General features: G+C 43.8%; 1 protein-coding gene across 1 annotated transcript in view; it reads left to right on the top strand.

Annotated features, from left to right (window-relative positions):
• NIBAN1 (niban apoptosis regulator 1) overlaps positions 1 to 25,342 on the top strand; it is a gene marked incomplete at both ends in the record, with an annotated part of 57,758 nt that overhangs the window by 20,396 nt on the left and 12,020 nt on the right. The window contains 5 exons of the mRNA XM_080348928.1: positions 5,351 to 5,481; positions 6,726 to 6,857; positions 7,511 to 7,625; positions 8,628 to 8,795; positions 22,027 to 22,142. Of these exons, the coding sequence (XP_080205054.1) occupies positions 5,351 to 5,481; positions 6,726 to 6,857; positions 7,511 to 7,625; positions 8,628 to 8,795; positions 22,027 to 22,142 (662 nt within the window). The remainder of the gene's footprint in view (positions 1 to 5,350; positions 5,482 to 6,725; positions 6,858 to 7,510; positions 7,626 to 8,627; positions 8,796 to 22,026; positions 22,143 to 25,342) is intronic.

Genomic DNA, 25,342 nt, shown 5'->3' on the forward strand with positions numbered 1-25,342 from the left:
ATTAGTGCTCTGTGTTTTGCTCTGCATTTTTGAATAATGAGGCAGCTTTCAGAATTAATGTAAAATAACAGGGTCCGTAGTTAAATCACAAGCTACTCTTTAGAAAACGAGCCTTCTTGTAGAGTGTGTGAGGTCTGTCTGCTCACTCTGAAATACGAGATGCTCATGAAGTTGCCCGAGAAGAACATGATAGTTGTATAAACCTGTTGAAATCTGTGGGGTAATTGTGCAGCTCAGTATAAAATTTCATATGTATTATTTAGCAGAGCACTTGAGGAAGAGCTAAGTACTCGAGTACAATTGTAGAAAGGGAGATCTGCGAGGCTGGAACGGAGCCTGTTATTTTTGGCTCCTCCTTTTCTGTGGATCAAGTTTACATGAACTTAAAAATCGACTTTCCCACTTATCCTCTGGAGAAGTTGGGTTAAGCACCCAAGGGGTGCTGAGGTTTAGGAAGAGGATGATCTGAGGTATGATGGGTGTTATTCTCTCCTATGTGTTCAGTTCTGAGTGACTACCTGGAATTTTACCCATACAATTCAGTGTCTGTATTGCAGATGGATAATTTGGGTGTGTGTAGTTGTGGCATTATGAGTTTTTAATGAGCATAGTCTCCATTAATACACCATAAAACTGAGAGTAAATAATTGGTTTCAATGTTTTATCAAGTGCAAACTGTATTTTGTAGTGTGTCCCTGTGGGGAAGAGAGATGGTTCCACCAGAGGTCTTCTTGGTTTGACTAAATAAGTGCAAACAAAGCTGCGGAGACACAATTCAGCCACGTCAGAACATGGGATTTGTGTCTGTCATCCCTTTTTTCATAACAGGTAGTAAGTCATGACTCATGAATAATCAAAATACTCTTTCTATAAATAAAGATTAAACTGAGCTGTGCTTTCAATAACAAAGAGTATTTTGAATTGCCTCCCTATATGGGTAGGATAAAGCCTGGGAGCTCTTGGATTTAAAGAGTTTCTGGGTGGTACCACAAGTACCGCGTGAGAAAGAAGACTGTAAAAAAGAGGGAATTGCTGGTAATTTATGGGTTTTTTGGTTACCAGATGAATTTAATAAATGAAAATGATGTTTAAAATGAACAGGTGAATTGGGGAAGAGCAGCTTTTACACACAGCATCACAGCAGAGGTTGATGCTCTCAGTTCATGGTGAGCATCCGACCTGTTTCAGAGCTGCCGATTCAGAGCTTTGCCGATTCACGGGGCTCCAGAGCATCTGCAATTGGAGATATTTACCTCAATCAAAGCTGGTGTTTGTCTTGGACTTGGCATGTATCGGCACAGGAGCTGAGCACTGAAATTATTTTAACTCGTATAGCTGCTGCCCTGATGGGTTATGAGAATAAGATTATACATCTGGGTGGGTGGATGAATGGATGGATGGATGGAGAGGAGTAATTTTAAAGCTCGGTACTGAATTTGCTGAATACCATTAAGGCACCCAGTAGTTTCTAGTTTATCTTTTAAAAGCATGTCCTCAGTTGTGGGTTGCGCTCCTGGCTGGTGAAGCACCATGTGGTTATGGTCAACTGAGCTTTTTATATTTACTTCTGATGGCTTTGTGGCCGTGTGGAAGAAATGCGAGGTCAAAGTCATTCATTCCTGCTCTGTCTCAATGCTTCACACTTGTTTGAAGTGCTGGGTGTGCTGGCATTCAGCATCCACAATGCTTATTGTTTCTTTTAGGTTTTATTTTGTTTAGGGTTTGCTTTGATAGGGAAAATCATCTACTTATTTTTACAGTTCATGTCTCTCAGGGTGCAAATTATATTTTCCAATGGGCTTAAATGGTTTAAGAAGACAAATCCCTCAGACCTCCAAAGAGGTTCATATCACTGGTTGTGGTATTTTTGAAAACTCCATTCAAAAGCTTCTGAATTAAGCGGTTGTGCTATGAGGAGGAAGAATCAGGGTCTTCTTGCTACTCTTGGAATCATAGAATCATTTTGGTTGGAAGAGATCCTCGAGGTCATTGAGTCCAACCATTAACCCACTCCTGGCACTATCTCCATGTCTGTTCAACCGCTCCAGGGATGGTGACTCATCATCTTGCCACCAAACATGGATATTGAAGTGGAAAAACACCTTCTATGGCAAGTCGTTACCTCTTTCCCTTCCTGACTTCCAACTGGCTGAAGCCCAGTTCATGTGAGCGACACTTCTCTTGTGTGCCAGCCGAGAAGTTACTGTCTTTCTGATCTTTCATTTGGAATTCTCCTGACCTGCATCTCTCCAGGCCATTTGGCACGAGGTTGAGAGCGGAGGAGTGTGGGTCTGATGACTTGGAGTTGTGCAAGCGTCCAGCACGGGTTGTGCACAGTTAAAAAGGTCGAAGGCGGTGGAGAAGCACGAGGAAACAAGCTTGAGGGGGTTGCCAGTTTGCAGTGGGCAGCCAGCAGGTATTTCTTGTTTCTCAGCAAAATTACTTGAATTTTTAGTCTTAAAAGATGTATCGAAACTTGTGCTAAACTTTCGTGATCAAGTGCGAGGGTGGATGCATCATGAAACATTAGCGAAGTTTATCCTGGAGCAGGATCTAAACCCTCAAGAAAGGAGGAAGGGACCCTCGCCACGTTGATTTGTCAGAAATCCTTCCACTTCCATCGCTGGCGTCTTTTCCTGTGGGTGATTTTGGTTGCTTGCAGGCTCTTACTGGAGATGATCAAATGATGTGTTCTCCAAGCATAAATATCGGGTTTCAGGTCACATTTACATGGGCTGGAGCTGCGCCGTTGCCAGACCAACCAAGTGGGAAAGTTGGCCTTGCTCCATATAAACAGCTCTGACTAAGCAAGCCACACTAAATTTGGAAAAGAATTGGGGGAACTCATTTTTCAACTGCCCTGGAGTATTTTATCTCCAGTTATCCCTTGTTATCATTTCATGGGAAGAGTTTCTATTGCTCGTGACTGAACACTATAAAACATTTGCTCCTCAGTCTGTGTTTTAATTGGTTCTGATATATCCTGCACATAGAAATCACAATGATGTCATGTTTGTCTTTTATATATGTTATGAATTGCGTAGCTCCTTTCTTTTTGGTCATCACACTTTAAGCTGATCTAAGCAATGTTGACACTGAAGAATCCCCCTTCTGAGCCGATTTAGCCATAATTGAAAGGCTTTGCCAAAATCATAGGTATTTCCTGCGATTGTCGGGGCTTTTTTTTTTCCCAACACCAGAATTTTGTTCTTTGTCCCGTTTCCTCTACAATTTTTTCCTGCAGGATGCAGGCAGCGGTCAAGTGAGGTCCAGAGTCCCCTGTAACAGATTAAGAGGCCACTGCAAGCTGGAAAAGAAAAAGCCCCGATGGAAAATAGGGGAAAACCCTGAGCAGGAAACTCAGCCGGCGCTGGGGCCAACAACATCCTATTGCTGGCTGGGACCAGAAAGGGAGAAAAGATGCAAATAAAGCTATAAAGAAGGTTTTGGGAAGCTTCATCCTTATTTGGAGAATAAGTTTCTCCCTCCGCCTGAGCAGTCTGGTTTTTAAAAGGCTTTCAGATGGGCAGGGATCTTCTGCTTCAGCAGCACAAGCGCATCCTATAATCGGTAGGTCTGGAAAAATCTGGTCTCTTAAAAGTGGAGTGCAGATTATCGCCTGGTGCTGTCCCACGAGTAAATCTGTGGGAAACCGAAATACCCAAAAACCCCCTGACATCCCTCCAGCTTTGTGTCATGACTCCGACACGCGGCCGAGCACCCGTGATGTGCAGCTTGTTCTTTTGCGGGCACGTCCACATAACTACAGTGCTGTAAACCTCGTTATCCGACAGTTAAGGAGGCATTAAATACTGCAGCTGTCTATCCAAATTGATGAAGTTACCTCTAGTATCCTTGGTAATATCCCACATTTGGAGCAAATTGGAGCTGGACCTGAAATCAGCACCTTCCAGAAGCTTTTGCCATTGTCTGTTTCTGCAAATTCCTTAGCAAATGAGCTATTTTCCCGTGGCAGTCTCAACCACACGGATTTAGGCGTTTAAAATGGAAATAAGGTAGCCATGGGTGGTAAATCTTGGGCCACAGCATCTTTTACACCAGAGCATCCCTCCTGTAAAACCTCATGCGCTTACTCTTGTAATTACCCACGTTTTTTCCTTTCTTTAACCCTATTTATTTTGATCTTTAAAATAAGATGAAGAGAAGGCGTGAACGTTTTGGGAACTGCCCTGACGTTTAAACAAACGGCAGTAAAATCGGTAGCAATTCCGAAAGTTTTGCATGATTATTTTGGAAGGTTTACGCTTATGTGAAACAGCAAAGACATCGAGACCTTGCTCTGATTTCATTGTAGCTGCTGCAGACTCACTGCCTGTTGTATAAAATACAGAAACATCGTGAAAACTCCCAGTGAAGGCATAAAGGTTTTAAGAAATCACAGTTTGGGAACTACCTTTTTTGTTTCCTTATACAGCAAAATTAGTTTGTTTTTCTTTCCCCCCACAAGCAGAACAAAATAACATTTTGAAAGCATCAAAATTGCTTGCGGTGTGAAATTATCTTTCTCTGTGTATGGTCAGAAAAACCCCACATTGTCATGGTACTTCTTAATACAAGGAAGAAAGAGTTCTCTCCAGTACCCAGATGCTATTTAAGTCATAGGCCAGGTTTTAGTTTTCAAATTGCCACCGACTCTTTGAGTCACATACATGCACATGCCTTTAACTTTTAGCTTCGCTGCCCTCTCTGTCAAGCATTCTTATTTCTTTGATAGGGCTAATGAGTTAATTACTTGGAAATGGCTTTAGGATTCTCAGAAATGAGCCTGTCAATGTGTTTATTGCTGTTATTGCTGCTGCTGAGATCTTGATTGCAGCGAGACAATGCAAGATGAGCGTTCATTGCGGCGTGACTGAGTATCTATTTACATTGAAACAGAGCCTGCAGTGCCCAAGCCTAGAAAACATCCTTTGAGTCAGCTTTAAAATCTCATTGTGTGATAAAATTGGCTACTATGGCTACACACTACCCAGTATCACTAATATATATGTTTTTTTGAAAACCTTATCAGCTCTCGAACACCCACGGGTCTGTGGCAGCACATCCTAGGGAGCGACTGATAGCATCGTCTCTTAGAGAAACAGATTTGGGGTTTGTTCTGCCCACTCTTAGAAGGAAAGATGGTGTTTGAAATGCAGTGTTTTCTCTATATTGTTAAAACCGGTTCATCACAACAGCTGGATGCATCTCCGAGGTTTTCCTGACAAAGTGGCCGATCGTACGCTTGGGCGATATTTTGGGTGGCTGGTGACAACCGCTTCGGTTCCGCATGACAGTTTCTGAGCCCGTGGGTGTGAAATACAATTTAATCTTTTAATTTCTGCTTCAGGGAAGACAGAGGCCATCATCAAAAACTTCAGCCCGCACTACAGGCGCCAATATGCGGTGGCTTTCTGCAAGCACGTGCAGGATGAGCTGGAGCAGCACCGTGATTCCCAGTCCCGCTTCCTGAAAACCAAGGTAGGAGGGCACCTGAGCCCTTTCCCAGCCTCCAGCTGCCCTACCTGCTCCTCAAATAATTAACTCATTAGCTATTTAAATAATGCATTTGGTAAGCCGTGATGTTTGAAAAACATGAACTGGAAGGGTGTCAGCCGCTGGCTACTATAGAAGCACAGTACATAAGTGTTCTTCAGCTTCTTATATTAAATAGTTGAATACATTTGCATCTAGGACACTTCACTTGTGTATTTTCTTATATGCAACCCAAGTGTAGCCAATAGATTTGCAAGTGCAGATGTTCGATTTTTTTCAGGCAGGTTTTTGTGGAAAAGTTGCATTTGGGTGCAGATTTAAAGTTTACTTTTGGCAATTCATCTTTGTTTTGATCTTGTTTGGTTGTCTCATCGTAGCATGAGAAGAACCGTGACACGAGTTTCAGGTACAAAACATGCATTTCATCAAGGTAGAGTCAAATGCTTGGACAAAAACGAGTTGCTTCCTGCTGATTGCAAGGTTTCGTCGGAATACTGGGGCAGAGATCATACATTCAGGGCAGAAATTTGTGTAGGAAACTCAGTTAAACCTTTCAGCTATCACTACAGGGTTCCCTGAAGACGATGGCAATAATCCCCGCTGCAAAGTGAGCTATGGGGAGCTGTTTTTTGTTAAAGAAGGAGGGACAAAAAGAGAGAAAAAAAGCGGCGAACAAGTCTTCAATATTAAGAAGATAGAAATCTATATTTTTTGGCTGTTTTGGAAATAATATATTGAAATGAATAGACCAAAGCAATGTTAAAAGGTGGGATAATAGAAGAGCCACGTCTTTCAGAAAGATGCATATCGGTTACAAGAGCACGGGTGCAAAAGTGATACAAAGAGATGGGAAATAATTTACTGTTTTATAATAAAACCCTTTGCTGCATCAGTGAAATGTTTTCATTGATGTTATGTAGTGGAAAGTGGGAGATAACAAACTACAAGTCATCTTGCATTCAGCGTGCCAACTAAAAGAACGTCTCTGTCTCAGAAATCTGCAAGTATTTTGGAAGGCAGAGCTTCTCTGCTGCCTCCTCACCTCAGGCCACAAGAATTTGTTTGCATATGTGGTGTCTGCCCGAATCAGAGCGCTGTTTATGACTCCAGATTGCATCTGAAGACTCCAAAGCCCTCATAGCAAGGAGTCCTTTGGAAATATACACCTAAAAGCTTCAAAATGGTCAGTAATTCAGACTCATTTCAGATCTCAAAAACTGTCTTTGCAGCCGCCGGCGGAATCTGGGACGGTCTTGTACGAGGCAGAGGTGCTGCATTTTGCTGAGGAGCTGAAGAAGTGGAAGGACAGATATGTCGTTATCAAAAATGACTACACCGTGGATTGCTTTGAGACCAAAGAGGTAAACACTTCTTCCTCTTCATGCTCTTCTGAATTTGCTGCTGCTGCCTTTCTTTTAGCAATACCAGATGAAACGCTGTCCTCGGCGAGGCGGCTCCAGCCTGGCAGAGCTGGCTGGAAACACCGTGGGGATGGCTGAGGGGACAACCAAGCACTTTGTGTTGGCCATTTACGTTTGCAAGAACTAGCAAAACATTTTAACAACACTTGGAACCTCCCTTTGCGTGTCACAGAACGCTTCTTATCTGCATGTCGTTGTAATACGTCCTCCTGCTTCCGCAGTTGGATTTTAAGTAGTGATTTTTGGGTGACTTCAGGTTGACTACAGTGAAGTTTTCGTTTGGCAGCTGCTGTAGTCCAGTGAGTCTGGGCGATAAATCAAATAGGGCTTTGAAGATTATCCCGTTCTTTTCCTCTCCCTTCTGTCCCCGACTCTTGACCGTGGCTGGTAAGAACTGAGAGGATATTTTAAAATACGTTTTTTACATTTAACCGTGTTTTACATTTGACAGGATATATATCAAAAACTCAGTCTGACCAAAAAAAAAATTTCCCTTTGGGGAATATCCATATGTATTAGCTTTATGAGTTGTGTATTTTGTGTTTTCCCTCTCCTTAAATCTTTGTTTGACTCCCTCTCTCTTGCTTTCCCAGGCCTACCAGAAAGGAGCCAGCCCAAAATGTCATGTTCTTCCTGCAGGAGGCAAAGTCCTGACTTCAGAAGAAGATTACAATTTGCTGTCTGATAAACATTTTCCAGATCCTATTGGTAAGCCCTGCTCTGTTCTTACACAGACCTCTTCTGCGCAGCCTTTCAGGCCAGACTCAAAAATGGGGTACCAGAAGATACACACAGCCTGGTTTTTATGTCCAAACACGGCTCCAGGGTGGACGCACACAAGAGATGCCATAAGCTCATATTTAGAGAAATGCTGGCTGCTTTTTCCCCAGTGTCGCGGCACAAAGCTGCTGGAAGCTGTGCAGAAGCCGGGCAGGAACCGCACCACCATTGTTCCCGGCCTTTGTGGATATTCCTGGTTTATTTGTTTCCATTTTTAGGTGCCAGCTGCCTGTGTTGACTCACAGTTGATGATAAGTCCCACAGAGAAGGCAGGAAGGTTGCTGCTGCTCAGTTTGTTGTTTCAGGGATGGGAACCGCTGTGGTCCTACCCGCCCCCGCCCCGCTCCATGAAAATGGAGAAAATTTGGGCTATAAGGACGTGGATCTCATGTTTCATAGTCAGATTTGGAAGATGGGATGCCACATGAGGAAAGGGATAAGGGCAACGTGTAAACAAGGATTTTCTTTTTAAAGTCTTGTCTCATACCACTTCAAGTTTTGACTGTTGGGAGGTGGCCCCCTTGATTCTGTGATTCAAGGGCTTGAAGGGACGGTTCCTAAGGCCATATTTTGGATGTTGGAAACCCTGGAGACAGGGAAACCGCTGCTGTTCCTACATGGTTTAAAGCAGTTTGTTTCTATATGGAAGACCATGGGCTCCTATACAGCCTCTATGCGGAAGAGACCAGAGTTGCCTGCTTATTTGCCATAAAAACCTTTTCCCTATCAGCTACAATCCAATGAAATCGTTTCTTTGAAATTTTACGAAAAATGTGTGGTTTCTGGCCACCTTGAACACAAGAGGACACCAGGTTGCTCTGGTGGTTGTGCCCATCTCAGCCGTGTCCCCCTGCTCTCTGTAGCAGAGGTAAAGAGCCAGACACCCTAATCTGCAGATTTCCAATGGACATGTGGGTTTCTTTTGTGTAGGGTCGAGCGAGAAGGAGGTCGCTCAAGCCTTCGTTCCGCTGCCGAGGGAGTTCCCGGTTTACCTGTGGCAGCCCTTTGCCCGACACAGCTACTATTGCTTCCCGGAGCCAGGAGCTCAGAGGCGGTTCAGCGCCGTGCTGGGGGACTGCGTGAGACATGCGAACCACGGTGAGTGCAGGAACGACCTCTTCCATGCCTCAGTCACCCCCACCAAGATTTAAATAGCTATTACTGTAAAAAAAGCTGTGGAAAAATGCCGGTTGCTTCCGGAAGGTGCTTGGCTTTCAGTGCCTTGAGGAACACGTTAGCACAGCCCTTCTTGCTTTGCTGGGGGCAAAGGTAGGTGGGATTTGAGCTGTGGTGTAGTGAGCTTGGGTAGAAAACTGCAGTGAAAGGAGTTGGACTCTACGATCCTTGTGGGTCCCTTCCAACTCAGGACATTCGGTGGTTCTGTGATTCAATGAAAGTGGCGTTCCCTTCTCTGGCAGCTCTTTCAAATCCGGTATCACGATACAAAATCATACAAGACATTTACTAAATATTGCATGGCAAACTCTCACCTGTGTTTGCAAACTTGACACATGCATTATAGATAAAATTGACCAGGTTTGTGCACAGTGGAGGGAACACAGTCTCCCAGTACATTTCTGTAATGTCATATATACATCACCAATGCTCAAACATCCTGTGTTTTCTGCGGGTGTTTAGATGGCAGCTCAAGCCCCAGCCATGGTTAAGCTTTGTAGGAGGGACGTGAATGGTGTGTTAGACACAGTAATGATTGTTTGCACAACGGCAAAACTTAAATCTCACTTTCTGAGTATGTTAGACTAGAAAACTTTAAAAAACTCCAATTTTTGACTTGCTAGGATTATAAAAACAACCTTGCTCCCATGAAACTGGAAAAGCTGGATCGTTCAGAAAAATAAATGCCTTCCTGTTTTTGAGATTACTTTTCTGCTTTTCCATCAAGCTGACCTGGATCCCACATTTGTGTCCAGGTTTTTCCGTACCTTCAATGTTGCTTTTGAGTCCCATCTGCTCCTGCTGCCTTTGTTGGGAGATGGGAACACTCAGGAACTTCTCCAGCCATCTCAGCTACTTGGGCCCGAAGCCCGTGCTTGTAGATAAATGAATTGAGAGTGCAGCGTGTGAGTGGTCCCTTTTACTTACAGAAGTGTCTCCCAATGTGGTTTTTTTTAGCTGTCACTTCTGTCTCTGGCCATCAGCTTCACCCCTTCCCATTTGCCATCTCTATTCCCTTGTCCCTACCGCTGAAGCCATTCCCGGTCTCCTTTAGGACTCTGTTCCCATGATGAAAACACACGTTACTGTGTTTCTAGGCAGTTCCCTAAGACGTGCGGTTACTCGCGTGGTGCTTGGTGGTGGTTGGTGGCAGGTCCTTCTCCACGGGACACGCAGGATTCTCGATCCCGATGTTACCCAGGTGATACGCACTCCCTTGCGAACTCATTTCCAAACTGTGCCGAAGGTGGTGTGACGCAGCGGGCCCTTTGAGATCCGTCAGCCTCCTGTGAACCGGAGAGAGCAGCTCTGATGCAAATCTGTGTAGGTGTGGGGAGGCCGAGGGCTAAGACACCCTGCTAGGCAAATACCCACTCGCTGAGACTGTAAAGACTGTTTCATGGCTGGATTAACATAGGTTGGAGGCATCAGTCTAGAAGGAACACGCCTTCAATTGGCACTTCCAAATAGCTTAGGTCTTCATAAATATTCCCTATATAGCTGCCAGAGGAACCTGAATTCCCATAGCATGCTTGAGGGCAAAGCCTTTCCTGTGTGATTTTCGGTTCTGTTCAGGTTTTAGCTGCAGCGAGCATACAGTAGGGAAGCACTCCAGATTTTGGGAAACCACCCCTCTGCTCCTCAGCGGAGTTTGGTAAGGAGCTGGGGATTCAATCAAGTTTTCCTGGCACTGTCAGACCTTCACATCTTGAAGCCTGTTCATTAGGTTTGGGGTTTTTAATTTCTCTCTTCTGGAGCAAGTGTAAGAGGCTTGACAAAGCTCTTGGCAGCCTTTTTTTTCCTTAAAGTTCAGTGCATCACCCTAGGGGCCAATTCTGAATTGGCAGAAGCTGGGACTGGATGAGCTAATAGGTCTTTTCCATCTCCAATGCCTGCAAATCTGTGGTTTATTATATATCATATTGCTCAGCTATTGCTCACTTACGCATTTGTTCCAGGATTAATCCCTCTCTGTTTTCTCTGTAGTCAAGTATTTATCAGATGGAAGATGCTTAATGACACTGGAGTGCCTTCACCAAGGCTCATCCTTTCTGTCAAATTAGTTCTGCTCAGCAGACTAAAGACAGTCTGGATTAAGAACTACTGTTAGACTAGGAAAAATGAGCAGGTTTTTACAGCTAAGGAAATGGGAGCCCATATTTTCTGGATTTCTTGGAGTTAAACCATCTCCCAGAAACCTGAGCGCTGTGAGTGGAAAAGTGATGACTGCCCGGCACCCCAGTAACCTCAGCTCTGCCCTTGGAGTGAACTTCTTCAGCAGCTTTTTAAAAAAGGACTTCACCATGATTTATATTCATTCTTCCATGACTGAAAAACGTTGCTTTATTAATATTTTTATGCGCTTTATTTGCAACCAATTTGCCCTACCAAAACCAGGCATCTGAACAGCTTTAGGCACGTGCAGCGACACTGATGAGGCTCAGGATATGAAAGTTGTCTGCTTGTTCTTTCATTAAAAAGAATTCAGTGAAAAATCCTTTGAGTTCCATTGCGGAATATAATTTAGTGGGATAAGGAGCAGCGGCCAAGGCAACACTCACCCCCTCTCTTCTAAAAAGTGCCAAGTTAACTTTTGCCAGGGCAGGTTTGGCGAGGGCAAGAGGAAAACAGATGGAATGTCTGACCAGAAGTTGCCTTTCTGTCTTTTCTATAACCTGCCACTTCTGGAAAGGAATGTATTGCGCTGGGCTTTAGCCAAAAACTTGGAGGAGTTTTCGGTTGGACTCTTGTTTTCGCCCAGGAAGCGGAATTAAATTCTGTTTCTTGCTGAGCAGAAACCTGGAGTGAATCAGCGTGTGGTTTTGTGCTGGGAGCCGCCCTGACACTCAGCGATTTCTTCTTTTTGGAGTCCCTTTGCTATAGATAACCGGTCCAGCCTGTGCTTCTGGGTTTCCTGGTCAGAAATCATGGTCAGGAGAACAATGACAAAAGCGTTTGGATTTAGAGATCACCGCCACACGTATGATTCAGATGTACGGATTGCTGGTTCCTCTCCCCACTCCACCCAAGTTTTCCTGTTGTGTGCTAAGGGTTTGCAGTTGGAGTGGACAGTGATTATTCGTTATCAATGGAGTACGTAGAAGTTTCGCACCCTTCTTGAGTACAGTTCAGATAAAGCGGATTTAAAACCCTTAAAATGAGCCGAAGCCCATCGAGACCTGATTTGTCATGATTTTAAAAGAATTCTAGCAGAATGTTGAGTTTCTGTGAGTTACCCTGATTCTGAAAGTAGACTGTGTACAGAAATCATCCCAGCTCGCCGATTCATCTGGGCAGCTCCCGCTTTGCTCTTTGCGAGTTGGCTTTTGTGATGCCTCAGGATTTGGGGAGCAGTTCAGATGCTTTTTGGGTTTTAAGCTGTGAGCTCATGCGATTAAGGGCTAATTACTGAAAACAAAAGTGCCTGGGGAGCAGCAGTGAACCCAGACAAACTGGTGGGTGCAGAGGGAACCGCATTAAAGAACGTTGTATGCAGCTCTGAAATGCCACAATTCATTTATGACGGAATTTATTACCTAGGCCTAGGATATAAAACATTTTAACAGGCGTATTTGCTGATTTCAAAGCTTTTTGGCTTTGATCAGTTAATATGATAAATGAAAGGGTGAGTTACATTAGTTAAATGACCTAAATGCGCATATAGAAAGATAACATTGAAGAGAGGTCTCTAAATATATGACATTGATCAGCCAAAAAATGTTATTTGCAGGAGAACAACACGCCAACAGATACAGAGGAGTCAATAATAAAATATGGTGGTGTGGAGCAACACGGCCAAGTGATGGCTCCTGATAAAGAGAATTCTGGGAGGTGTTTACAGTACACTACATGTGGCCTTATTTGCTTTAGTAAATAATTAGTATTGTTGACCACATTAGAGTCTTTTATATCTACAGATCCTACATTACATCATTATATACAAGATATTACTATATGTGTTTCAGTTTTGATGATTCCTACTTAATTCAGGAGAATAAGAGTATGTGACGAAAAAAAAAGTCCTCATACCACTTTTGTATCATCTTCCCAACAGAAGGGGCAGCAAAAGGAGAATTTTCTGCCCATAATATTATTTATTAGCTTTCCCTCCCTAAGTTTTGCCTTAGCTGAGCTTTTCTCAGGAAATTTCTGTATTAATAGTAGTTTTAAATGCTTCTCAGGCTTTTATAGAAGCTGAAGCGTGGAAGGACATAGTCTCTGTAGGAAATAGTTTCCCGTTATCCAGATTTCAGTCCTTTACATTCATACGCCCTGAAAATCAAGCTGAAGTTTCTTCTGAATGCTTATTTCATTGTTTTGGTTATTTTAGGAGGTCTTCTCGTTTCCTAGACGAGTTTACCAGCTATTGTGTTTCGCTTGATATTGGCTGTTAAAAGCACAGAAGCCCAAGCCCTCGGTGCTGGGACAGAGGGAGATCTGCGCGATGAGAAGGAAAACACAACCAGCTCATTCTGGGAGACCCAGAGTTTCACTTCATCATTTTATTTTCTTTCATCTGGTTTGATTTCACATCCGTATCTCAATAATCACCCTCACGGCACAGGAAGCGAAGGGACTTACAAAACCATATCCTGTCACCGCCAATTTCACCATAAATAACACTGAAAAAAAAAAAAATAGAGAAATAAATACATTGAAGAAGTACGAAAAAGAGACACATTAGGCAAGAGGGAAATACAAAATGTACTTTTCAGCTCGTGCAGGGCGTTCTGTCACAGCTTGGCTATGCCAGGACAACCAGGACAGCTTCTGGGTGTTTTTCTCCATTAGTTGTGTCCACATTTCCTTTTTCAGCTCTAAGTTTAGCTCACAGGTGTTCTTCTCATAATTATTTCTAGCTTTCCTACTTTACATGTATATAGTATGTGTAGGGTTTACTAACTCTTGGACTGTAATTCAAGATAATTACTGAAGCGTTGATAAAGAGAAGATGACATCAGATACTTAAGCTGAATGATCTATATCTCCATGTGCCACACAAAGCAGCTGTCACGAGTCCAAACAGGGCTTTACAAAGATTTATTTGGTCTTCACATTGCAAACAGGGTGGCATTTCTGCTCTGGACAGAGCAGCTGAACAAAAGCATTTTCTTATTGCTTGTTTCAGATAATGTGCAGAAGGACCAATTAAATAAAGTAGAATTGAGTAAGAAATGGCTTTTTTTTGACATTAAAGAAAAACGTCCTTCTGCACTGGGATTAAAGCAAGAACCGTCTGAAGGCTTTTGTGATAATTTGAGGTGGGAAAAGGCGCGAATGAAGACTGACTCAAACCCGGGGCTTGTGTCTTGGCTTCTCTCACTGCAGCCACTGCACTTTGATTAATTAAATCCCTTTCCAGATAAGATCAGAGTGTAGGCCGCATGAAGGGCTGAGGCCATGGCTTGTCTTTCACCAGACAGGTACCTCAAGTCCAAATGGACTTCTCAAGACTGGTGTGCAAACTTCCATAGAAATATTGATTCTGTTATAACATTCAAAGCCATATTCCTATAAATATATTTGACGAGGCTTGTGGGATGCTACAAAAGCCATTAAATGTTTCAGGACACAGTTTAGGGGTTTTTTTTAAATATATATAATTTAGAATATTTTGCTTAAAATACGAGTGTTTTTCCTCTTTCTGGGGTGTTTCTGTTCTGCAACGTAATTTCCTTCATCCAGTGTGGTTTTTTGTTCCGGTAAGCACGCACCGTAGTTAGAATTTTTGATCTGTAGGAGGTATATTCATACTGAAACACCAAGATGATTAATGTGCTGAAATCCTGATTGTGACCATGTTCTTCTTACCTCTGTCACCTCCACACCCTAGGCTGGTTCTCTTTTCTTTTTACACATTACCGGTCCCAGGGTGATGTGGAAGAGCCGTTGCCTTGTGCCCACCACCCAAGCTCATCTATGCAGCTCTAAGGTCGGATCCGAGCTCCAGCTTCAAAGTTTGGCAGCCAGAACAATTCTCACCTGCACCAGAAATACAGGAGCTGGTTTGGAAAATGCTGGGAGACTGTTGGAGACGTTGTGATTCTTTGTGTATTGGTGCAGCGCGCTCAGGTTTTAGGCTACGGGGCATGAAGCTGCTGCTCCCAGCAAAGGGAGGTGCTTTGTAATCTTTTTATACATAAAACAAATAGTTAAACCCGCCGAATGTTGGTTTGGTGGTCTCGGAGGGAACTCGCGCTGCTAAACGTTATTTGCTATAAATACAGGGTATTATTGGCGGGTTGCGTCTTGTTTGGAAATGACCTCATGCAGCTTCTGTTGGTGGTTGGCAGCTCCTCACCGCATTTGCTGTGAATAATGTGACAGTACGTTGCTCTTAGGAAAACATCAGAGCTGTGGGGCTGATGCTTCTCTGACCAAGGGCATTATACTTCATTCTTGACTTGGATAATAATAGGACTGGGCTCTGTTATATAAAATTCAGCGGCGTGTCCTTTTATTCAGAGGATCATTTCCAGAGGTGCTGTAGCTGTGTTACAAGCCCTGGGCTAATTATCTTTTCCAGAGGTCCAGTTCCCAAGCAGATGGATTCACGTTTGTTCTCTTACCTGCTGTCCCCTTTGGGTCAGCACCATTTGCTTATTTTTTCGAGACAGAAATTTTCAGACCTTCATTTTTTGGAGCTGATGCGCTTTCTTACCAACTTTGTCATGTCTTACAAGCTCTTAAATGATGCTGGAAACTCAAGTGGTTGTTTTTTGCCGCCTGATAACGTGATAATGGGATGGTGTTGCTCTCTCTCTTTGTCATGTCTGCGTGATGATATTTCTCATACACCTCACAGGGGAAAGTTGCTCATCATTAAACAGAAACTACATGAGCAACAGACAATAATCACTGCAGTCCCTACCCATGGCAAGTAAATCCCAGGCAGGTATTACCAGAAACGCTAGAAAAAATGCTCTTGTGGAAAACCCGTGTTATGAAGATCACTCTCAGAAGGGGAAATTGTTCTTTGTCACGCCCAATTATTTTCATTTGATGGGCATCCCCTAATTGTGGTGTTGGGAGGTTGGTAGGATGATCCCTTAACTGCAGGAATGTCTTTTATTCCCTGATATTCTCCAGCTCCAGTAGCTTTCTTTGAAGTACCAGTGCAAGATATGGAATGTCCTGTGCATTTACATGTCTTAAAAGTTTCCTTTCAGCAGCCTCCTACTTTTAAAGCCAATTAGAAATGGAAATAATTTTTATGAAAGAGTATGTTTAATGGAAAGCAGAGGAAAAGCAACCATCTAGATCTGGAAGAAACAAGACGAGAGGGGGAATGACTTGGAAGGAGAAGAAAATGAGGAAAAATGGAATTTGCATTTTGTAGCATGAAATCTATTTCACTGAGGGTAGTGTCCGATGAGTGGTGGAAACACCATCTTTTGAGACTGCTAAAATCAAATATAAACCACTTACAATCCCAACCTAAGGGTTTTTCGGCTTTATCCACCTCCTGCTATCTTTTTGCAGTATCACAAGAAGGAAGGCCCATCAGTGATGCCTGTGCAGAGATTTTTCTTGTCTCAGGGATATTACATATAAAGAGATCAGCGCGAAAGAGCTACAAAATCAGTATTTTGGCTCTGCCTTCACCTGAACCAGCTTTCCACCACATGGATAAGGAAACAAGGAAATGTTATTTAGCGACTGCAGAATTTTTCACCAAATTATAGGCAGCTCTCCCGCTCGGGAACGTACACGTACATGCGAGTGCTGCAGGAAACAGATGAAGCTGGAGTGGATAACTTCCGAGTTTTGGTAGACAGATGATGGGCGTTATGTCAGAATCAGCATTTCTTTAATTAAAACCCGTGCTCTGTGAGCTCAGACTTCTGGATTCTGTTTTAACGCTTGTTCATCTATGGCTTTGGGCCCCAGCCTTTTGCAAAATGTCAGCCAAAAAGCTTAGATGGCCCTCGGTGGTTTAACTCGCTTTGCTAAAGCACTTTGTCCGCAGTCAATATACCCCTTCGCTATTATTAACAATAAAATGAATACATTTATTTTAATAAAAGCCCATGTGGTAGAAGGACATTTACTGGCTTGCAATAGGGGCAAGCAGTATGTTTGAAAGGATGACATACTCTGTTTTTACAGGTCATTAGACATCATGCCTGCAGTTCCTTGGCTCTCCAAACACTTTAACGCAGTAACGCTGCTGCTGCGTCCAAAAATCAGTTTGCAGAATTAGGCAGGATGCAGAAGGGAGCTGTGAACCGCTGGTGTCTCAGCAGAGCAAATCACCCCGTCACTTCTGGGAGGTGGAAAATTCTCGCTGTCTGGCTATCACATCCCACTCAAGTCCCAGCAGGCGCTAGAGAAACATTTCCCTGCTCATCCCAAACACACGTTTTTCCATGTGGCTGCATGAGCGGCACAGAAATGAGCTGTACTGCTACTTATGCTAAGACTTTTAGTCTTGCCTTTTCTATTTTTAAGGTGGATAAATGATACACCATCCGTCTTCAAGCACCTATTGGATTCCTGTTGCTTGATGACCATTTCAGCCTCCTCTTTCATGCTGCAATAATGAGTTTGGATAGCTTTATTAATGACAATTACTGTTCATGGTTTAAACCGTGGGTGGGAGAGCGTGTGGGAGCTTGGGGCTGGAGATTCACAGAATCACAGAATCCCAGAATGTCAGGGGTTGGAAGGGCCCTGGAAAGCCCATCCAGTGCAATCCCCCCATGGAGCAGGAACACCCAGATGAGGTTACACAGGAAGGGGTCCAGGCGGGTTGGAATGTCTGCAGAGAAGGAGACTCCACAACCCCCCTGGGCAGCCTGGGCCAGGCTCTGACACCCTCACCAGGAACAAGTTTCTTCTCAAGTTTAAGTGGAACCTCCTGTGTTCCAGTTTGCACCCATTGCCCCTTGTCCTACCATTGGTTGTCACCCAGAAGAGCCTGGCTCCATCCTCCTGACACTCCCCCTTTCCATATTGATCCCTAGGAATGAGTCCCCCCTCAGTGTCCTCTTGTCCAGCCCCAGAGCCCCAGCTCCCTCAGCCTTTCCTCACACGGGAGATGCTCCACTCCCTTCAGCATCTTGGTGGCTGCGCTGGACTCTCTCCAGCAGTTCCCTGTCCTGCTGGAACTGAGGGGCCACAACTGGACACAAGATTCCAGGTGTGGTCTCCCCAGGGCAGAGCAGAGGGGCAGGAGAACCTCTCTGACCTACTGACCACCCCCTTCTAACCCACCCCAGGTACCATTGGCTTCCTGGCCACAAGGGCCCAGTGCTGGCTCATGGTCACCCTACTGTCCCCAGGACCCCCAGGTCCCTTTCCCCTACACTGCTCATGATTCCCTCGTTACTCGCCCCGATGACCAAACATTCATCTGCCGAGTGATGGAGAACGAGCCGCAGCTCATAGCCTGGAGCATCTTGTTAGGAGACTGCAAGTCCCGCAGCAGCTGAAACATTGGATGCAGCTGAAATTAGGAACAGGACCTTCTAAGTGAACACTGCTGTGCCAGCTGCAAGAGCACTTGGTGTTGAGGAGCTTGGTCTTCTGTGTATCATTCTGATAGTTAAGGTTTGAGATGATTTTTTTTTAAAGAGGGATTTGAGCTGTTCATACGCTGTAAAGAAGCTTGTTCCTACAGACAGCTTTCTGCAGTACTGAACAAACTCAGCCGTGCCTTTGAGAGACGTGCACATTTGCGGAGATTTATAAAGCCGTTTTGTGTCCAGATGACTGTCCATCTTTTAAAAACGAGCTTTACAGCAGTTATTCTGTTATGCTTATAAAAGGAACGTATGGCTAGCAATACCTTATCTGTAATTAAAACTAGGCTCCATGCCTGGATATATAGAGCCTCTAGGTGGGTGTTATTTTAAAATTAAACAGAATGAACAGAATTTTGGTTTGCTTTCCACAAATAAGCAGATGTTACATTCATTAGCAGCTGGAGAAGCTGCCTGGGTGATTTTTCCAGTGCAGCCAGCCTGGATTAAGCACATAGCATCAGCCTGGCTACCTATGAAGCCTCACCGGCCTTTTGCTGGAGGACATTCGGTTAGATTTATGGTTTTGTATGGGTAAGGATGACCGACAACCACCGCTCCCCCAAGCCCCCCTAACACAGTTGATGTTCTGTACAGACAGCAGGGACACATTTATCACTCACGAGAGATGCCGGCCAGATTTGTGGAAGGGAAACCCCATGCGAGGGCGTTCGGGAGAGCAAAGCACGCGTTGTCCTTTCTGCTGACGAGCAAATCGTTCCCAGTGCCGCTGGGCTTTGCCACCTGCCCTGTTTGCAGCTGCAGCGTCTGCTCCCGTCTCCCACGCACTGTTCTCTCTCCTGCACGCAAGCGGGGCCACCCCAACAGCTTCTTCATTGTATTCCCTTTGCATAAATGGCTAGATCTGATTTACAGAAGCCCTGGCTCTTCCCTGGTGAGATTTCAGAGGATGGGCACCGCTGTGCCTTTCAGCTTGGGTACAATTCCCTTTTCTTGAGCCCTGTCCCATCAATGTGCCTCTGTCTCGTGAGCCTCGCCAGCAGCTTCAGCACAGCCCAACGCTGGATGGGTCTAGTTGTTCGATGCTTTACACTGATGCAATCTTTTCCTCCTATGGAAAGTGAGAATGAAATGGCCTAAATTAAGCAGTTGTAATAGCCTTGAAGGATAAAGCTTCCTTTCTAGTTTGAGCTGTCTTTGTAAGTAGTAAGACTGCCATAATTGTCTTTTTCTCCTGTGTTTACTGGCGTAGGAAAGAATGTGTGATTGGGATTTTATGGTACTTGCAGCTCGAGATGTTTCCCATGAGCTATTCAAAAGAATCTCTCTTGGATTTTTAGCGCCTTCTTCCCACTTCTCTGCAGGGTTGGGGACAGTCAGAACAGAGAGAAAATACTCCCTTGAGCGTGGAGTTTAAAACTTGGTGATCTTAGAGGGCAGACTCTTGTCAACACTGACATGTCATCGTCTCGGCGAGTCCCAGGTCCAGCCCTTTGGATGGTCTTTTGTCCCTTTTGGTTAGGAGGGAGCACAGCTGCGAAGGAGGAAAACATGTGAGTCACGATGGGAGGGCTGCGGGAGCTGCAGCTCTCCCTCCCTCCAGCCAAGCCCGGCCCTCGTCTTGTCCAAATATTCAGAGTTTAATTTTGAGAGGACAAGAGCTTTCAGATACAACGCTCCAGCAGTTTCTCAGGTGGAATACTCCATTCTTTCACTAAAGCTGCCGTCGGGCAGTGAACGGCCTATCTTCTGACTCTTTTACAGATATTTTAGCATCCTGGTTTGTGACTTGCCATTAAAAATGCTGTAAGTCATGGAGGTAGCAGTCAGGGTATGGCTGGGGTTCTACCTGGCTAGTTTTCTCTCATTTGAATGTCATGTGAGCTTGAAGAAATCTCTCTGGAGCTCCAAATATCTGCAAAACAGGGATGGGATCTATAGACTGGCACAGTGAGAGTGTTTACGGCACCTCAGTATGTATAGCATACGTTCCTGAAGCAATAATTACGCACAGGGGAAACTCTGAAAGGGCAAATTCTGACATTTGAGCTATTAGCAGATCTGAAACCTTATTGCCCTCCCTCCAGATAAAAATCTACACAGTGCTGTTTCCAAGCAGTAGGCATGGTGAAGCATTGATTGAATTAATGGTAGGTTTCTGTAGCTTTCATTTTTGTGTAAAGTGCATGGAGGAAACATTTCAGGCATGACTGTAGTGTTAATCCTTCGTCTTTCCCATAGTTTGTATAATCCCTGTATTGCCTTTGGCGTATATGCAAGCCTCCTACGAAGCTTCTCTCTTCAGAAGTTTCATGAAGAAGCCTAAAGAAGTGTCTTGCTCGACAGGCAAGGCTTGAGAACTTACCCTCTGACTCTTCACATAACAGCTGTTTATACATACCAGTGTCTTTAGCAGCGTGCTTACCTTTGAGAGAATTAACATTCCTCTTCCCTCCTTTCTTCCTAATTTGCACAACAGGACTTCAGCTGATCAAAGCCTTGAAGAGAGGACGATAAACCATTGTGGCTTTGTTTTTCCCTTAAGATAATCATCCTCACAATAACCTCTGTTTCACAGCAAAGACACAGCACTTGAATTCCGCAAGTGTGTCAGTGGTGTTTTTCCTTACTGAGGTTTGTCAATCCTGATTACTCTAGGGAGCTTTTCCACATTTTGAGGCACAGATCATGACAAACTGGTCTACATTAGCTGGATTTTTGTGTGCTCTCATGCGAAGGAGAACGTCAGCTGTAACCTTCTTGAAAGCCTCGCGCAGAACACATTGCCTACAATGTAATTTCTGTTGCCGGACTGGTTATCCAGAATTGGTGAGAGCAAATGAGCTCAGCCACTTTGCAGGTTTTTCCATGCTGTGGTTTCATTTTTACAAGAGTGTCCCCAGGCTACCACGTTGTTTGTGGGAACAGCCACCGTCTAGCAGCAGTAGCCGTGGACGATAACCAGATACTCCAGAGCTGCACTTAAACATTCCTGAAATATTTAGGGAAAGCAGCACGATTTTGCCTAAAGTCTTTGTGCTTAACTGGTATGAGCACATTACTTATTTTATCCAGGTCTGGTTTATTGTACGTCCATGAAAAATCATCTTGATCATAAACTCCTTAATAAAACAAGGGAGATAAAAGGTTATTGGGGAGCGTTAACTCAGGGTTTAGCAGTTTAGCAAGGGCGTACAACATGCTGCAATCAGCTGGCTATCATTATCTTAAATTCTTAATTTTTATCTTAAATTAAAGAAGCAGGAGGTCCCAACTCTTGGTCCTGGTACGTGCTGTCAAAGTCTTCCCATGTACCATCTTACATTGTTCATAGGCATAAAGGCAAGGGCTGAGCTTTGCTATTTTAATGACTGCCTAGTCAAAGTCACCTCATCCTCATCCTTATCCTGTGATCCGTATTAACATTTGCTGGTGTTGGTTTAACTTATCAACTTAGTGATAGTTCATATGTGCAATGTGATAGTTCAATATGATGCTTCTAAATCTTAAATGAAAGCCCAAGGTCTTCAGACATTCAGGTTTAGTAAACTATTTAAAAATATTACTGCTACATGCACGTGAAACAGGAAAAACGGTCACAAAAGGCTGGTTATTTTTTAAAGGTTATTTATGGGTAACTCCTTTGCGTTACTTTTTGTTGTCCTTAGATTTTCTCAAGCAGACCACGTATGAAGTCGAAGCGTTCTTAGAAGCCATTCAGTTCTTCCGGCAGGAGAAAGGCCACTATGGGACGTGGGAAATGATCACTGGCAATGAAAAAGAGGTAAAAGAATATCTCCCTGATTTTTTGGGGCTTTGGGTATGGCAGCTCTGAGGACAGTGAAGGTCGTAAAGCCTCCTGGGAAAAAATGGCATTTTTAAAAGAAAATCTAGTACGTAGAAATACTCAAGATTTCAAGGTACTTCTTATCGATATGTAAGTGATAACTCTTTTTTAATAAACCCTATTTTGGATTTTTTTGCTAGGAAGAGAAAGAAAGTGTACTGTGGACTAGAGATGATGTGTTCTGCTGGAATGTAGGGGTGGCCACATTTCCACAGAAAGCTCTTATGTCTACTTTAATTTTATGCCACGGGGTCAAGTGGCACATAAATGCTGTGTCTGAAACAAGGCACTTGCTAACATCCCACTACCACATTTGCTGCTGTTCATAGTTTTGGTAAATCAGTGCGATCAATACACACCAAACTCAGAACCCACAGTTCGTATGGCAGCCGCCTTGGGCTGTCCCCTGTTTTTCTGTCTTTTATGACAGCTGGTTTATGGGTAAGAGAGATTTTTCTCCTTCTGTCGCTGTTACTTTTGTTACTAAACACAACAGTTTCCCCTTGCTTGTCCTCTAATGCCTCCAGATGCCGTCATAGGAGATGGGGCTTTACAAAGAACAGAGTAGCAACTAAACATAAATGTTGAAGAATCTCTTAATTTTGCTTTTCCCCATTCTTTGGGTTTGAAGCTTTTAGTCTTGACTGGATAAACTAGCAGACCTGCTTCTTGTGCCAGGCTTCTGAAACAGAGTCTTGCGTAGTAACAGTCACACTTAGACCCCCAAATGTGTGAACTTCAGTTCTTCAGAGGTGAGATGCCAAGTGCAGGGTCTGGGTGCATATTTGGGCACCTGAGTGAGCAGCTTTGCAGCGCTGACGGGGGCTGAAGTAACTCCACTGATGCCAGATGTCTTTTAGTGCAATTCAGACATTATTTGGGCCCTGATTTATAATCCCAAAGCGCTGAGCACTCAGCAGTAAATATTTACTGTAGTACCAGCTGCTGGGTGTTTTCCTTGATGAAATCTGGCTTTCCTTTGGGAAAATGGAAAAAGGCCTGATGGTGAGTTCAGGATCCAGGGTTTTGTTTTAAGAAACCAGTTTATTCTTTTAGGAGAAATCTACCTTTGAAACGCTGAAAAACATAGCAGCTGGAGAAGAACCTGTAAATAGTGTCTTTTCAAATGTCAGGGATTTAAGTTTCCTGATAATAAATTCCTTAGTATAAGGAGTCCCATCCTTCCAGTGGATGGAGCGAGGGATTTTCTCTTCTCCCCTCCTCCCTCAAGTTATGGAGCTATTATAGTGTTAGTTTCACTTTATGTTTTATTTTTCCTATTGCTTGCCAACTGCTTACTCATAACCCATATACCTCAAGAGAACTGTAATCAGAAGACATCCAGACTAGTTACGCTATTATCTTCTTAGTAATAATTCATTCTGTAAGTATAATGTGTTCTCATGCCCGCTTTGACCAAATGTAATAATTATTTTAGGCAGATATCCAAGCTAAGTGAGTGGTTTGGAACAAGCAAGCTGCAATTTGTTGCTGTAAAAATCTCTGCAGAATGCCAATAAATATATTCCCGGCATTCATTTATAACGACAGAGTCTCCGCAGCATTAGCTCATGCGGTTCTGCCTGGGTACTGCAACATGGATGTAACATCAGCAAGTACCCAGTCACCCAACCGAAGACCTTCTGAACCTTTTTTGTGTCATAAAAGTTCCTTTTCCTGCTTTTGTTCTTTCTAATTTTTAATGCTTTGTCACTAATGAAGGATGAGTTTAATTATAGATGGTATTTCTGTAGGTTAAATGCTCGAATTCAGGGTTAAAACCAGGCAATTTTTGGCAACGCTTGTTACAAACAGCACAACCACATAGTGAGGGCATTGCAGCACACTCATTATACTGACAGAACTCCATTGATCAGTACAACATGCATGTAGAATAACATGTTGGTAAATCAAGTATTACTGCATAAGGAATTAAAAACCCCAAACCCCTACAGTACCGAAATATAAAGCCAGTCCAGCATTCCTAAAGATGCTTCCAGAGCGCTCGGATGCTTCAGAATGTATTTGATCCGTTGTCACATTTATTGTTTGGTCTGTGCTGCTCTAGTTTGGGTGATTCGTGAGATGTTTTTAAGTGGCTCCTAAGTTTGGGACCTGAATTAGTCCATCATTTTTGACTGGTATTTGAGTCAGCGTAGCTGAATTTGAGTGGTGCTGTGACATGATCTATAAGAACTTAAGTTACATGAAGCGGTAATAGGGCTTTGCATGTTCTTAGGTGTATTAATAAGTAGGGTATTGTGTGTTGTATTCTCATGCGCAGGAGCTGCTCTGTTTTGCGCTGCATGGTGTGCACTTCAGAGCCTAAATTCCTGCTGTTTATCCTGTTGTGCTGTTGGTCCGTGACGAAAACCCACGTACGTGGGCTTGAATGTTGGAAAGCACCGGCACTCCACGCATGATGAAAATGTAAAGCTGAGCGGTGGTTTTGCACCCTGTGTTGGCTCAGCGCTGATTCTTGAATGAAGACCGTGCTGGGCTGTTGCTGAAGTGAGAAAAAGAGCCGGGTTCAAATATGCATCACATAGTAAAACCTCTGTTCCAGCCCCACTGGAGGGGAAGGAGGATTGCGTACTTTATGAGGCTTTACTGGAACTGCGGAGCAAGCTAGCAATCCTTTTCCCAGAGCAAAGGAGAAATGTACAGAACCTTAAGATGCATTTTGTCTGCTTTTTTGAAGGGTTACTGTGTCTCTCTGTGATTTGCAGGACATCCATTGCACTTCAGAGCTTTCAGGAGGTGTGGACAACCTCTTATGTGCTGTTACGGCAGATAAAACACCTTGATGAAAGGTTTATGTGCTGTTCTGTACAGCACATGCACCATAGTGCTGCCTGTGTTGTCATAAATTAGCAGCTGTGCATCTGTAACAGTGCAAACACACCTGGGCAAGGTCTGTGAACAGAAAACGACCTTGTCCAGATATACAAGATCTCCCTCCCTCCTCTGAAGCATGAGGGTGACTAATGACTGAACCAAATACTAAATAGTTCAAAATAGGCATGCTTTTAAGTAGAGAAATTCAAGAATCTAGCACATATCCCCAGCACTGGTAGATGCCTCTGGAGGAGACGTGTTCAGAGACCTGAGATCACACAGAAATAGAAACAGGGCAG

This window comes from Nesoenas mayeri (assembly GCF_963082525.1).
Source record: "Nesoenas mayeri genome assembly, chromosome: 8".
In the NCBI taxonomy this organism is placed as follows: Eukaryota; Metazoa; Chordata; class Aves; order Columbiformes; family Columbidae; genus Nesoenas; species Nesoenas mayeri.